This window comes from Protopterus annectens, chromosome 6.part0, assembly GCF_019279795.1.
Source record: "Protopterus annectens isolate FY-2018-M chromosome 6.part0, PAN1.0, whole genome shotgun sequence".
In the NCBI taxonomy this organism is placed as follows: Eukaryota; Metazoa; Chordata; order Ceratodontiformes; family Protopteridae; genus Protopterus; species Protopterus annectens.
In genome coordinates, this window is record NC_056737.1 from 864,862,644 (window position 1) to 864,879,571 (window position 16,928).

General features: G+C 42.5%; 1 protein-coding gene across 1 annotated transcript in view; it reads left to right on the plus strand.

The window, feature by feature from the left end:
- LOC122804583 (cyclin dependent kinase 2 interacting protein) overlaps nucleotides 1-16,928 on the plus strand; it is a 304,009-nt gene that overhangs the window by 134,115 nt on the left and 152,966 nt on the right. Inside the window, exon 3 of the mRNA XM_044074535.1 lies at nucleotides 12,382-12,511. Coding sequence (XP_043930470.1) covers nucleotides 12,382-12,511 — 130 coding nt within the window. The remainder of the gene's footprint in view (nucleotides 1-12,381; nucleotides 12,512-16,928) is intronic.

Genomic DNA, 16,928 nt, shown 5'->3' on the forward strand with positions numbered 1-16,928 from the left:
TTTAAATCTTTAAACCCAGAGTAAAAAACTTTATCTAATATTTATGCAATCGAGCCCAATGTGTAAAATCCTTAATTTAATTGTGTATTAAAGTGATAGTTGTATTCGTAAAATTCAAAAAAGGGGGGTGGGCAAAATAAAAATCAGTCGAGTGTTAATATTGTGTAACGTAAGGTAGTGTTACAAACCTATGTGCTTAGACCACCTACACCAAGCATTAAGCAACAACTTCTAAAAGAACTAACTAGTATGTACCTAAAATGCTTTATTAGGTTAAATAAAGTAATACAATATACTGAGGGGATATATACCAATTTACATATATTGTAATTAAAGAAATTCATATTCTAATAATGGAGAACATACCAATATTCATTAATGAGTAAGAGCTAAAAACCAGAACTTGTAAGTTAACATACCAAGAACCTACCTCTTCAGGGCCAGGTATTTAAGTATGAATTTAACAGAGACATACTCTGTTAAATGCGCTGCGGGATGAACCGAACGCCGGGTTAAGGCGCCCGATGCCTACCTCTTCAGAGCCAGGTATTTAAGTATGCATTTAACAGAGACATACTCATTAAGCCCTTGGAGATAAACCTAAAATAACTTATAGGCGAGGTGCTAATCTTAAAGCGCTTCTTGAATATCCAAACAAGGTTTCACAAAGTAGAACTAAAGGTATGTTTAGATGTGGGGCATGCCAACAGTGTAGGCATTTAAGTACTGAAAGCCAGGTAAAAATTAGAGATAGGAATTACAAAATTCATGGCAGGTATACCTGCGGAACAAAAGGACTGCATCTTGTATACCTCCAGGGCTTAATAAGTATGTCTCTGTTAAATTCATACTTAAATACCTGGCCCTGAAGAGGTAGGTTCTTGGCATGTTAACTTACAAGTTCTGGTTTTTAGCTCTTACTCATTAATGAATATTGGTATGTTCCCCATTATTGAAATGTGAATTTCTTTTACTACAATATATGTAAATTGGTATATATCCCTTAAGTATATTGTATTACTTTAACCTAATAAAGCATTTTAGGTACATAACAGTTAGTTCTTTTAGAAGTTGATGCTTAATGCTTGGTGTAGGTGGTCTAAGCACATAGGTTTGTAACACTACCTTAGATTACACAATATTAACACTCTTGTAGTTTATTCCCCTACTGATTTTTATTTTGCCCCCCCCCCCTTTTTTTTTAATTTTATGAATACAACTATGGCTTTAATACACAATTAAATGAAGGGTTTTATACATTGGGCTCAATTGCATAAATATTAGATAAAGTTTTTTACTCTGGGTTTAAAGATTTAAAGTATTTTTAAAAAAGCCTTTCATGTATTTCTATTTGGAATTTCTTCAAAAAAGTTATTTGCTCGTATTTATATTTGAACTTTTTTGAATATTTGATATTCTTAATTTTTGGTTTTATTTTGTGTAATAGTCCTTTAAATATATTCATTCTGGAATGGTTTTAATTGAATAATTAGGTTGTTTATATACTTTTTATATAAAATGAAGCTTAATTAGTGTTTACCTTGTCTGAAGAAGGAGAGGTATTGTCCACTCCGAAAGCGCTTATTAAACAGTTAGTTCATATTGTACTGCTGCATCTCTTTATCTCACTTTTTTGTTTTTACATATCTTTTTTTATCTGAAGTCTTCCATAAGGATGACTGTGTATATGTAAATATTCTTCTGTTTAACATGCAACTTTTCTGCCTGTTTTTTTTTCTATTAGTCTCTAACCAATTGGACTGTCTCAGTCAACAAATACTAAGTAAGTAAAAATAAGTGATCTGAAGTAGGAAACTTCATTTGATCATCAACCTGTGTGTATCGGATCCGACCTGGATCCAAGCAGGCAGCTTTCCAAGCTAGAGATCTGAGCTCCAAGCTCCTCCCCCTTACCCATAATGCCCTGCCACCTCCTTCCAATCCCCAGATCTCATTTGCCGCGACTTTGTCAAGCACGGGTTTCTCGAGCTCCTAGCTTTAGGCAATCTGTGAGTAGGAAAAGTTTATAAAAATCTTATTAGTTTTTGTGTGTGTGAACAGTTAACTCCTTAGTTTAAACCCCTTTGCCGTTCCTCTTAATTTAAAGCCTAGTACTTCCCCCTTCTTCCCCTTAGGTGTTTGTGTGAGATGTGTGTGTGTTTTCTTTTGGGATAATGGCCGAGGCCTCTAAGGCCATTTTTTCTAAGTGCACTGAGTGTGGTCATAAGCTTTCCCCAGTGGATGGCCACACTCAGTGCGTCCTCTGCCTGGGGGTATCACATTTGTCTTCGGGCTGCCAAATTTGTGCAGCTTTTAACCCCCGGGCCCTGAGAGATAGGAGGAATAAGCTGATTCTGGCGGGTCTTCTACCCTCGGAGTCTGCTTCCTCCTCCTCTCCTTCAGTGGCTACAGCCATGGCTGCGGCTGTTCAGCCTGTTGTTCCCTCTCCACATTTGTCTTCGGGCTGCCAAATTTGTGCAGCTTTTAACCCCCGGGCCCTGAGAGATAGGAGGAATAAGCTGATTCTGGCGGGTCTTCTACCCTCGGAGTCTGCTTCCTCCTCCTCTCCTTCAGTGGCTACAGCCATGGCTGCGGCTGTTCAGCCTGTTGTTCCCTCTCCCCTGGCTGGGACTCAAACCTCCCATTTCTTCTCAGGGAGAGAGGGACTGTAGGAAGGAGAAGAAGGAGAGAGAGAGAGAGAGAGAGAGAGAGGGAGGGAGAAAGATAGGCATAGGAGCCACAAGCGGCGGGCCGACTCTGCCCCCTCGGCCCACCTGCCAAGCTGCTCTCCTCACCTCAGAAGATTTCCGGGCCTTCCTCCCCTCGGCTCCGTTCTCCACGCTTCTCACCGGAGCCAGAGGAGGAGACCCGACCATCTTCGAGGTTGTCGCGACGGCCCTCCCGGCCAGCTTCAGCGGCCTCTTCTAAGTCGACCCGCAGTCTCTCTGATGCTGATATGGACCGGATGATGCATCATTTTCTCCAAACCCAGATGCAGATGGGAGTGCTACTGCCTCCCCTCCCCCCCCTCCGGGGGGGGGGGAGTTCAGCCCCACTTTTTGCCCCGATAGCTCCTTCTCCGATCCATTATCTGGTTTCGGAGCCGTCGGATCCAAGGAGTCCCGGGGCCAGGGTGTCTGCACCGACGGTTATAGTTACCTCAACGCCGGCCATGCCCTTGAATTTGTCAGATTCCCTTTCGGATCTGAGCTCTCGGAGCTGTGAGCCGTGCATCGGATCCGGGGGGGGGGGGCAGTGTGTCTTTGGTTCCTTTTGGTCGGAGCACACTTCCCTCTCAGGTCCGAGCGCTTCGGCTCCGACACCGATCCCCATGCCGGATCCGAGGGTGTTAACCACGGAGCCCAGAGAGATTGGTTCACCCTCGGCTTATGATGTGGTGGAGAGGGTTCTCTCGAGAGGTTCCAGACCCCTTCCTCTTTGGATCCAGCCCCCACTCCCTTGCAGCTGGGCTTGTCTTCCATCATCCAGTCCCAGGGACAGCCTGCGTTGATGCCCCAGCCCATTCCACTGGAGGAACACGGCCCTGTTAGTGAGCCTTCCTCGGACAGTCCCACCGAGGAGGTCCCTCACAAAAGTAAGTGTAAGAGGAGGCACTTGGACACCCCTGAGTCCCTCACAGAGGACACCGATTTGGAAGAAGGGGAAGGTTCCCCCAGGTTACCCCCCCGATGACGTCTCCTTTGGAGACATTATGGAAATACTTCGCCTGAAAGGGGGGTGGTCAGCCCAAAAGCCTTCCTCGGACGAGTTGGTGTTTCTGGAGGCGTTCGCAGGCCCGTCTACCTCTTGGGTGTCCCCTCCGGCCGACCCCCTGGTTGATCTCATCACTACCAGGGTGTGGAAGGAACCGGACACTGTAGAGCCGATCCCCAGGAGGCTAGACAGGATTCTCAGTCCACAAAACCACGAACCAGCAAGCAGGAACACTATCAGAGATGGCTTTGTAATATAGAATGGTTTAATAAATCCAAGTAAAGTTAGCGCTTTCGGCCAAACCAATGTTCAGCCTTCATCAGACAAACAGACAAACTTGCATGTCACATTCTTTAAACAAAAGTCGGACCCCTAGGATGTTAACTTCTCAATTTGTCATATACACCTAGCGTTACCGGAAAAACGATAGACCTGGATATACATACCTTTTGAAAATAAGGTTCATGTTGCCAATTCTATTCAAAAAGTAGATCCCATGTGAATACGTCTAATCGTGAAAAATCGTAAAAATATGTATTACATAGGTGTTTTGACATGTGGTTCCTATAGACCCCTTACTAATCACCTTTAAGTAAATACATGAAGGTGATGGTAAATGAATAATATTAAACTCAAAATTGATGATGTAATCAATCATGTTACATCTTTAGTGAAAAGATCTGTTTAGGTAATAATTTAGTATTAACTATTCACAAACCTACTTCTGAGTTGTTTGGTTTAATTACCTATTGTAGGATAACCACTTAAGAACACATTTTATAGAGAGATTGTCGTTAATTCCTGGTGTAAGATGGGCTCTAGTTCGAATCTGCCACATGAGTTCGTCAATCTCTAATCTTATTTGCCACGGGCCCCCTCTTATATCTGGGGTTCTTTGTTGCAATACAACAAAGCTAAACGCATGCCCACTGTTGTGTAGAATGTGCTTAGCTAAGGCATTATTTTCATCATGTCTACTAACAGCATACATGTGTTCGTAAATCCTGGTTTTTATCCTACGCTCCGTTTTACCAATGTAAAAAGCTTTACAGTGGTTACACAGAGCGACATAAACCACAGATTTAGAATCACAGTTAAAATGGTTATTCACTTTATATACCTCATCGTTAATGGTAAATTGTGTTCCAACTTTAAGGAACTTACACTGCGCACATGCACCACACTTGTACATGCCATGTGGCCGGTTAGAGGTAATTTTTTTCTTTGGTCTCTCTAAAATGGCTTTTAGATTTTGTCCCCTCCTATAAGTTAGTTTTGGTTTTTCACCCAATATATTGGAAAGAGTATTGTCATGTTTTATTACATCCCAGTTTTTATTGACAATTTCTCTGATTTTATAAAAGTCCAATGAAAAGGTGTGTAAAAAGGAAATACAATAATTATTGTTTTCCAACCTATTGTCCCTAGAGAGCCCTACTGATATTAATGGGTTTTCTGTGTTTGCATTCTCTTCATTGTTGTTGTTGGTAAAAAGTAGGGAGACGAAATAGCCTTCTTTACGTTTGCTAGATACCTCCAAAATAATATTGTTAATTAAATTAAGTGGGTACCCTCTAGATGAAAACATGCTTTTTAATTTGTTACATTCAATTTGAAAATATGTAATATATATTTTTACGATTTTTTACGATTAGACGTATTCACATGGGATCTACTTTTTGAATAGAATTGGCAACATGAACCTTATTTTCAATAGGTATGTATATCCAGGTCTATCGTTTTTCCGGTAACGCTAGGTGTATATGACACATTGAGAAGTTAACATCCTAGGGGTCCGACTTTTGTTTAAAGAATGTGACATGCAAGGTTCAATTTTTACTTGTATTTTAAATGTTTTATGTACAGTTTATGTTTATTATTATATAACATTGGATGTGCTTTTTAGCACATTTTACATTTCAAAATTCAAGTCTAAGTAATTCCAAAGATTATGTATTGTATTAAGTAACTGTCTTAAGAAACACTATTCAGTGTTTCCTATAAGCTATGCGATGCATTTCTTTAAGGTTACCATAGCTATATGTAATTAGTGAATGCACTTGTTTCTGATTGGTACCAAGCATATGTTAACAACATAAAAAGTTCTTTCACTATGCATTTTGCTGTTTGTCTGATGAAGGCTGAACATTGGTTTGGCCGAAAGCGCTAACTTTACTTGGATTTATTAAACCATTCTATATTACAAAGCCGTCTCTGATAGTGTTCCTGCTTGCTGGTTCGTGGTTTTGTGGAGTTCATTGGTTTATCCGTTAGTGTGTCAGGATTCTCAGTCCCCCCATGGATAGGACGGGTTGGAGTAAGGGTTCCCCAGTAGATGCCATGGTGGTGGCGGCAGCCACCAAGAGGGAACTCACTCAGGATAGTTCCTCGAGCCATCCCCCTGATAAGGAGTCTCGGACTATGGATCATATCGGGAAGCGGATGTTTGCTTCAGCTACCTTTTCTATAAGGGCACTGAATTAGTTGGCCCATGTAATTAGACTTCAGCGGGATCTGGTGAAAGAATATGCTGAGTCTCCCCCTGAGTCCATGTCGGCCAAGGACAAACGGACCTTCTCAACTCACATGGCCACTCTCAAATCTGTTTCGAACACGTCTGTGCGACTACTTTCCCATGCCACGGAAGGAGCCGCTAGAGCCAGCGGGTCCAGTATCGCCTTAAGGCGTCACAACACCTGGCTCCGGCTTTATGACTTTCCGGGACCTTTCAAGGCGTCCTTCGCGAACGCACCCTTCGGTTCTACTCTGTTTGGGAAGACCGTCCGCGACACATTGGTTCAGAGCGAAAAAGATGGGAAGACGTGTTTGTTGTCGGAGTCCACTTCTCGGCTCTTCAAAGGTCCTTTTCTAGGAACCAGAGAGGACAAAAGAAGATGTGGTTCTAGAAGTCTCAGCAGTCCCGTTACGCTCCAGACCCTTCGTCCTTCAGAGGTAGAGGGGGACAAGGTAGACGCTGGCCCAGAGGCAAAGAGGGGCTGAAAAATTTTGGGTCACGGAACCCTTTTCTGATCGACCCACGCAGCAGCCCTGAGGGGTTGTCCAACTGTTCCTCTCTGGAGGCAGTCGGGGGGTGTTTTTTGAAGCACTTGGCCAAATGGGCGTCCATAACATTAGATCGCTGGGTGCTTCGAATAATATCCAGAGGTTACTCTATCCCTTTCATATATCTGCCTCCTCAGTCGAGGCGCCTCCCCGATGTACCACCCAGTCAGAGGGAGGCTGCAGCTTTATAGGTAAAAAAGCTGCTAGAAAAAAAGAGCCATCCAGCACGTTCCCCCCAGGACAATCCGGATTAGGCAATTACTCCAGGTTCTTTTTGGTGCCAAAGAAGACGGGGGACTTAAGGCCAATCCTCGACCTTTCAACAATGAACCTCTTCATTGCCAAGAAAAAATTCCGGATGGTCACGCTTCAATCCATTCTGCTCTTGCTGCAGGAGAAGGACTGGATGTGCTCCATAGACCTCAAGTATGCGTACTATCACATTCTCATGGACAGGCATTCCAGGAGGTTTCTCTGCTTCTGGCTAGGGGCCAGTCATTACCAGTTCAGGGTCCTACCCTTCGGTCTCACCACAGCCCCCAGGGTGTTCACCAAGGTCATAGCAGTTGTAGAGGCCCACCTGAGGCTTCAGGGAATACAGGTTTTTTCCTTACCTAGACGACTGGCTCCTGACTGCCTCCACCAGGCATCTGCTCTGCTTAGCCAGGGATTGTTTCCTACTTCTAGCATCCCATTTGGGGATCACCATAAACTTGAAGAAGTCATCCCTCCAACCAGTTCAATTCTTGGAGTTCATAGGGGCCAGGATAGACACACTTCAGACCAAGGCCTTCTTGACGTGAGACAGACTACGCAGTTTGACCTTACACTTTGTAACCCTTCTCCCGTCACCTGCCCCTTCAGTGGAGTTAGTCCTGAGAGCTCCAGGGTCCATGGCAGCGGCAATCGACCTCGCGCCCCTAGCCCGCTTGCACATGAGGATTCTCCAGTGGACATTACAGGTTCAGTAGTCCATCCTTCACCATCTGTTGGACTTGCCGATTCCTCTCAGCAGTGTGTGCAGAAATTCTTTCTTGTGGTGGCTCCACTCCCGAGATCTTCGGGAAGGGCGACCATTTGTTATGCAGCAACCCCAAGCCACGGTGACCACAGATGCTTCTCGCTTGGGTGGGGGGGCATTACAAGGGCAGAACTGTTCAAGGTACATGGACTCAGACAGAGACCATTCTGCATATCAATGTCCTGGAGATGAGAGCGGTGCTTCTAGCGTTGCAAGCCCTTCATGCCTTTCTCCCTCCAGGGACTATTGCGATTCAGTCAGACAACATGTCGGTGGTCTGGTACATCAACAAACAGGGGGGGACCAGATCTTACCCTCTTTGTCAAGAAGCCATGAGAGTTTGGGATTGGGTGAGATCCACCAACTGTTTTCTGTTAGCAATGCACATTCCGGGTCGGTCCAACATCCTAGCGGACAAACTGAGTCGAACCACCCTCTCGCCTTACGAGTGGTCTCTGAATCCCTTAGTAGCGAAACAGATCTTCTGCAAGTGGGGTCAGCCTTGCTGCGAACTCTTCGTGTCTCCTTCCAATGCGAAGTGCAGCGAGATTTTTGCTCTAATTCCCCCTCCGGGGGAGAGCCCCAGAGATGCTCTAGTTCATGCTTGTCCACCCGGTCTTCTGTATGCTTATCCTCCTCTTCCATTGATAACAAAATTCATACAGAAAGCTCGTCGGTTGGGGAACAAGATTATCCTCATAGCCCCATTCTGGCCTCGTCAAACCTGGTTCCCGTGCTTGCGGTCTCATCTTATAGCTCCTCTCTGGATCTTGGATTCCATCCTGGATATAATATCTCATCTTTTGGGATTGAAGCCCCCAAACCTGGTCGATCTCAAGCTCTCAGTGTGGTTGATCCAGTTCCATTAGTTGCTAGGACTCCCGGTATCTCGTCTGCAGTTAGATCTATCCTGGTAACGGCGCATAAGCCATCTTCCAGGAAGGTTTACAATAGTAAATGGAAGCAGTTTTCTATTTGGGTGTCTCATAGGAAATTGAACCCTTTCACTGCTCCCATCCCAGCTGTGCTCGATTTTCTATTGCATATTTTTCAGCAAGGGGCCAGTTCCTCTACTGTAAAGGTTCAAATGGCTGCCATCTCGCATTTTCACATTGGAGATAATCTCAGTCCCCTCGCTTCCACCAAAATTTGTAAGGCCTTTCTGAAAGGTACATTTCTCTTGAGACCTCCAGTTAGGAACCCCGTCCCTTCTTGGGATCTAACCTTGGTCCTTCAAGCTCTAACTGGACCTCCTTTTGAACCTGCAGCCTCTGTTGATTTGAAATTGTTGTTCTGGAAAACTGCCTTTTTGGTAGCCATTACCTCAGCTAAAAGAGTGTCGGAGCTTCAAGCTCTCTGTATTAAGGCCCCGTATCTGGTTTTCCATAAGGACAGGGTCTCTCTCAGGACTAACCCAGCTTTCCTACCTAAAGTGGCCTCCGAGACAAACATCAATCAGTCCATTAATTTCCCAGTTTTCTTCCTTAACTATCAAAATAATGGGGAGTACAAACTTCATTTGTTAGATGTTCATAGGCAGTTCCGGTTTTATTTACACAGAACAGCGGCCTTCTGCAAGTCTGATTAGCTATTAGTCTCTTTTGCTAAACCCTTCTTGGGTAAGCCTGTATCGAAGGTGACTCTGGCCAGATGGATTTAGAATTGCATTTTGTTCATATATAAACTATCTGGCCCGCCAGAACATACTGGGGGTCATGCTCACTCTACCCATTCTGTGGCTACATCAGCTGCATTCTGGTCAAGAATTCCCTTGGATGACATTTGTTCTGCGGCTACTTTGGCATCCTCTCATACCTTTATCTCTCACTATAAATTGGATTTATTGTCTAGAGGAAGGGCAGCTTTTGGCTCTGCAGTGCTCCGGAATATCCTTCCTTAAGGACCTCCCAAGTTTTTTGGTAGCTGGAGACTCTGTCCCACAGGTTGATGGTCAAATGACGTTTCCTACTTCAGATAAAGAAGTTATGTACTCACCGTAACATTCCATCTGAGTAGGTAATTTCATTTGTCAGCAACCGACCCTCCCTCCTTCCCCCTAACCTGGTTCTTTGGTTTCCTGATCACTAGGATGGTTTATCCATGTCATTTGTTAATCCTTAGGTTAGGATTCTCCAGGTTGTTGCTTTGTTATGGTGAGATTATGTAGATGGGCAGACGCGATCTGGGGATTGGAAGGAGGTGGTAGGGCATTATGGGTAAGGGGAGGAGCTTGGAGCTCGGATCTCTAGCTTGGAAAGCTGCCGGCTTGGATCCACGTCGGATCCGATACCCACAGGTTGCTGACAAATGAAGTTACCTACTCAGATGGAACGTTATGGTGAGTACATAACTTCTTTTTAGAATTTGACACACATGCTTGCTAAAGGTAAATCTAGTGTACGTAAAGCAAAGCAGACTGCCAGACTGACTGTGTTGAAATTAAGTAGCTCAGAAAAAGAGCAGTCCAAGAAAGAAAAAGATAAGTGAAGAAGGTAGGAGGCATAACAGAAGATGGGGGTGGGGGGAGTCAACAGTGTTGGAGTGAATAGGACTTGGGAATTAGAAAGGCTTTGAGTAACAGCACAAGTAGAGATGGTGAGAGTGACTAGAGAGTACACGAGTAAATATAGAATAACTAGGGTTGTGAATTAAAAGATGTTGGAGAAAGAGGGGGTAGTGGGAAATGTTAATAGGAGATGGAGTAGAAGCTCGAGAGAGAGACAAGCTGACACAGCAGTCACCCCTCATATAAGAAAATGTATTCCAGAGACCTCGACTGTAGTCAAACAGCATATTCACTGAGTCAGACACAATCTCGAAAGAAAACCTCATCAGTTTCTGTTTAGTCATTGAATGCACAGAACAAGTATGTTGCACAAATTAAGATACAGCATTGCTGCAGTATATCATCCCCCTGCATTCAACAGTGATACTTACTAAACAATTGTGTATGCTTCATCTTTGTCTAATAAATATTAGCCAAAAATCTCTTCAGCACACAAACACAGTAGTCTAAATAAGAACCACACTTACTTCCTCCTAAGTAGTTATGTGGGTGTACCCGTAAATTGGAGGCTGTGTCCCCATACCCCCTTATTTAGTATACTCCACAGTTGTGCAACTCTGACTGGCAAGTAACAGCCCTGTAATGCTATAGTCAATCACAGCCTGTTCAGATACGACTCAGACTGAGTAAAATGTTAAATGAGTGAGTGGAAAATATTATTTGCTTTGGATGCAAGTTATTTTATTGTTTCTGCTGTATAGTCCTTCTCCTAGACTGCTGGCTTACAAATATCAGGTTGCAGTACAGATTCATCTGTGTTTGTACTCAACCCAAAATAAGAACAGACAGTTTTCTAAGGGTGGAGAGACGTTTTTTTCACCTTTGATTTTCACTAACATTTTTAATAGCCGGATCTCCATTGAGAACATTTTGCTGAGTAACTAAAATCCAAACTGCCACTTTATTATATAGCTTTAATATTCTACTTTTTATTTATAGGTAGTGTTTTTTTCATGATTTTATTCTACTTGCTGAAGTTGTCTAAATATTTTTTTACAATTAATATCATATTTGCCAACATTTTAATAGTTTAACAATATCTTCCAACTTAATCAAGTATCTGTTAGAAATGGCACCTGCTGTAATACTTTAGTTGAAAATTACCACTTCTCATTCAAATGCCTAATTAATTTACCATTCCAGTAAGTTTTGCTCTACCTTTTTATATAATGTTAACTACCATTGTCAGTGTTTCCTTCAGCAAGCTTGGGCAAGTGATTCTGCCTTCCTAAAGTGTGCAGTTCCTCCTCCATTACAGGATGCAGAAGGACATTATTCTTGAACTTACCCATGGGTCCAGTGGGAGCTAGCTGCTTTTTAGCACACACAGTTAAAGGGAATGTGGTAACATTTTGAACTTTTGCTGCATTTTCTTTGGTTATCTGTGTGCACTTCCATTTTAAGATTACACTGATTGTTAACATGCAATGTAGGTTTACATGCAACCTCATGGGTTTTACTTCTTTGCTTAGCTGTAATTAAGTTTAATGTAAAAAAAAATTTGCACAGCTTTTCAGCACCATTATGATCTTATGACCTGAATCACAATGCATCTCATGGGCAGAACATATCAGTTAAATGGTTTTGCAATGCAAATTCAGATTAACTATTTCCTTCCCTTAAAAGTGGTCAAAGGGCTATTGGGGACCCCAAGGCAAGTAGGGTTCTTGATTTTTTAGTGCTTTACATAAAATTAAATGCAGTTGAATATGCAGGCACAATTCACCTTCATGTTGAATATAGGCTGAAGGCTCTTGTAGACATCTGATTTCATTATAAAGAGGCTATATGATACCATAAATGTCTGTATTCAATTACTTTGCTAAAATGAGTTGAGGTGGTGTTTTCTGAAGTCCAGCCATTAGCATTTAAAAAATTCATTATCTTAGTTTAAACAACTTTAATGTAACTGTCCCTTGGTCCTTTGTAAAGGTAAAGTATGTTAATCTGCACATGTTTGAGTTTAAATTAAATTTATTTTGTTATTATTTTGTTAAATGATGTATTTTTTCTTTAGATTGGAACAAGAGTCCAAGCTGGAGTTGGAAATGAGCAGCATCACTGTAGAGTCTACAAAAGCACCTTTGATGTTCAACAAGGAGCTTGATGATTGTTGCACAGAGTTGCTTGCAATACAGGACAGCATGGTAATATTCGTCACTGCAAAATGTATACAGAAATCTTAACAGTTTGGTCATTGTATAAAGCTAGAAGCATGCATGTTTGTAGCTTTATTATTTATAAGATTTTTATAGTAATAAATTTTAAATTTATTTGGTTAAAAAAAAAAAAAAAAAGAATTGAAAAAAAACCCTGACTGTGGCTGAAGTGACCCAAGTTCAACTAACCGGTCAGGACCTTGGCGGACCTGGCTTGGGAGAGGAGAGGAATGATGAGGCATTGCCTCCTCCCCCTGTCTTCGTGTTGGGGTAATCGGCCATATGTGTGTTCAGGGACATGTTCCATGCTGGAATTGCCAGTGGAGACTGAGGGTAGTACAGAAAGTATTATCATGGGAGGCCTGTGAGTGCTTCTCACAGCAGCATAGATTTATCTTGTGGGAGCCCACTGCACATCCTTTTGAATGCTACAGGCACATGCTTGCTGGGAACATTTTATTTATTTATTGATTGATTAACATTTGATTACCAGGAAAGTATGACTGGGTAGGAACCCTTTTCAACAGAGGCCCAGGGAGAAAAGCTCAAAAGTAATACAAAATGTTTTAGGAATAATAATTTTACAGTCTTTAAAAATAATGCATGAAATAACATTTAAATAATTATACCAAATTATACTTAATATGTAAACATTGATTAAGGGTAGATAGAAGTTATATGATAATGATTTAACAGCTAGATACTTTTTAGCCAGTTTATAGTGAAATTAAAGATAAATTAGTATAATACAAACAGGAATCGCAATACTAAGTGAGAGAAAAGCAGGCTTATGGTATGTTTAGAGAGAAAGCAGGGGAAAGAAACTGCTAGATGTAAGAAAGTGAGTGAAGAAGACATAGGGCCCAAAGAAAAACCCCATCCTTCAGAGTGGTTGACAGCAACATGCTCCCAGTGTACTTGACTCTCACCATGGAGAATGAACAAGGCAAAGGGCTGTCCTCAGGGATAAAATGAATTTGGTCTTTAGCAACCAGAGGGAAGTATCGATACTCCTCAGGGAACTGATGGTAAAATAACTTTAAAACATTAACTTTATTGTATGTACTTGAAGAACTGAGCTTCCTCTTGTGTAACAGGCTTTACACTAAGTACACAATTCCTGGCCCACTCCTTTTGTGAATTCCTTCCCTAGCTTATTGCACTGTTTAGAGTAGTGCTGGATTCTTGTCATTGTTTCCCTTTGTGCAACGATGCACATTTTAATGATGTACTTAATGAATGTGTTCCTGAGGCTGCTTCCTTAGAGCAGCCATGCTCCTCTTGCTCTCTTGTCTGTGGCCATGGCTATCAGCATACTTTTTATTGCATGATTTATTTTATTCTTGATAAAAAAAAAAAAAAGGCAAATCTTTTTTATATGATATCAAGCAGACAAATAAAAATCACATATTGGAAGTCAGTCGCCTATTAATAGCAAGTACACTTGCAGCTTGATAAATACCACTGAAAAAATAAAGCAAAGAACAGCCAAATGGCATTTGTTTATGTAAACATAATGTGGATTAGAAACATTTGTGGCCTTATTACATAAGTGAATTCCTTGATAGGTAAGGCAGTCTCTAGCCTGCAGTCCAAATAAATTCTTGCCCTTTTCTCATTCTGTTACCTTTCCCCTGTCTAATTATTTGCTCTTAATACCTTGGTTGTTTTGCCATTTTTTTCTAATAAATTCCAGCCCCCTCTTGCTTGTTGTCTGTATCCCTAATTGCATTCCTATTAGCAGAATCTCCTTTCTGCATTCCTGTGTTGGTTTACTTCTTAGAATAGTTTCTGCTAATTTACGAATGTAATATTCTGCATGGTTATTATTATTCTCCTTAAGGATCCGCATCCAAAACCCCAAGTTTCTCCTTGTTTCTTGTTTCCCCGCTGTTTCATCATCGTCATCATACCTTTCGACTTTGAATTCTAGGTTTCTGCTTATGCTATGTATAGAAGCCTTAAATATTCGCTCTGAAATCCCCTTCAAATTGGGTAATCTTAAACCGCCTTGTTCAATTGGAAGAATCAGCTTTATCCCACTTAAGTCTTGCTGTCTTCCCCTCCCAGATGAAATCTTTCAGCTCTTTATTAATTGCAATTCACAACTTCTCCTCTGGTTGATAAAAAAAAAAAAATAAGCCTGAACTGTGTATAAAACTAAAGGGACTAAAAACATTTTAACTGCTCGTCTCTTGCTATTCATATCCATGTAACAGAGCTTCCAAAGTTTCATTTTTTTGTATTATCTTTTGTTTAGTCTCTTTCCACATATCTTAAACTGCCAAACCAGAATCCTTTTTAATCCATGCTCCTAAGTACTTCATTATGTCATGTCCCCATAAGTATGGATATTGCTGAACATGTGTGTGTGTGTGTGGGTGCATAATTTACAGCTATCGGCTTTATTTTAGCTTCATTCATTTTGTATCCCAAAAAGATTTAAAACTGTCTCAAAATGTTCCACAGCACTGAAATGTTCTTTTCTGGTTTTATCAGGTATAAAATAATATCCTCTGTTAACAGAGCCAGCTTTTCTTGACTACTATACCAGTTATTTCCCTGAATTTCGGAGTACCTTTTTTTTCTTTGCCAGTGGTTTTAAATATAATGCAAATAGTAAAGAGAAAGAGGACACCCCTCCCTGGTTTTTCTGCTCAAACAGAAATTATCAGAGAGGAGCCCACCTCTTTAATTTTCGCCTCCAATCCCTCATATATCCTCCTAATCAACCTTATAATTTTATCAGGGGAATGCAAATGCTTCCCTTGCTGTGCTCATAAACTCCCAGCTTACTCTACCAAATGCTTTGTCTGCATCAAGACCCACCAACAACAGTGGTATTTTCTTACATTCTGCTTCCCTCTCGCTCATCAGTTTCCTGTTAATGTTGTCAAATGTTTGCCTTCCCTCCACAGAACCACACTGATCCATATCTATCAATGTTGGCTTTACCTTTGCCATTCTTTTAGCCATTATAAACATAAAATGTTAAGTTGTCTATCTCGCCTTCATTCTTGCTGGATGGGTTCGGAGCCGACCTCGGCTCCGACTCGGCCACTCTAAAGCTCGAGAGTTGGTTCCACCGGCTCGAGGCTCCCCTTATATCCCACAATGCTAGGCGAGAGTTACCTCATATCTCGTGTGCCCCTACAGCTAGCGAGGTTGGTTTTCTACCGGGGCTTGGTAAGTGACTGTTTCTTGTGTAATTTAGTCTATCAAAACCCCATTAATTTTAATATTTTTACTTATTTCCCTTAGTTTAGAGAAATTTTTATCCCCTTCTAAAAATTTCGTTTTTTCCTCAAGAACTTTAGGTTCTTCCCTTGGGCCTACAGGCCTTTCTCTTCTAGTGGAGTGTGTGTATTATTTTAAAATCCTAGTTAGTGGTTTTATTATAATTTAAACTTGACAGGGTGTAATTAGTGTGTTTGTGTGTGTGTTTGTTACACCTGTTAAAAATGTCTAAGGAAGCAAAGGTCTCGATTCAAGAAGTGTGATGCATGCTGTCAGAAAATGTCTCTGACAGACGCCACACTTCTTGTGTCTACTGTCTGGGGTTTGCACCTGCAGGACTCCTGTGCTGTGTGCCATGGCTTCAGCCCCAGGGTCCTGCAGGAAAGAAAAATAAATTGATATTAAGAGGCTTACTCAAGCCAGAGGATTCCCTATCTGTTTCAACAGGAAGCCCTCTAAGGCATCTAGGTCTTGGCTCCGACAACTGAGCCGAGACCTAAGGTTTCTCAACCTCTGCCTTCATCGGCTCCGGCTGGAGCCGATAAGTCTCAGTCCACAGTTTCTGTGGCTCCCTCGGCCGGAGCCGAGGTAGTAGATTGCCCGTGTCGGCTCCGACCAGACCTTCGGAGCCGACAACTAGAAGAGGTCCAGGTCACCCCAGGATCTCCCCTGCTATCTGAACGAGCCAAAGATCTCACTCCTCTAGGTCGCCGAGGCTGTCGGATCATGACCTTCAGAGGGTAGTGAGTCGACTTCTTAAGTCCGAGGCACTGGCCCAGATGCTTCAGAGCCCGACTCATCAGTCGATGCCTGCCCCGTCCATCAACATATTCCTCCTTCGACTCTCTTGCGCTCGGCGCCGCGTCGGAACCGAGACTGTGATAGCGTCGAGCCGATACAATTGTTGTCGGCTCCGCTTTTCTTCCTTGGAAGAATCTCGGCTCGAGGGGTGAGTGACATCGGACCCTTGTCCGATGGTCCGACATCAGCCTCGAGCCATCACTGTCGGTGCCGAGGGGGTTCTTAGCTCTCGGGCGGGGACCTCTGGCTCTGCCTGACAGGGGTGCATTCGAGGTCATGCGGAGTGTGTTAGAGCCTGGCTCTACTCCACAGTCGGCTCCGTCCCCCTCCTACAGTGCCTCAGGTTAAGTCGACTCACTCCCTCATC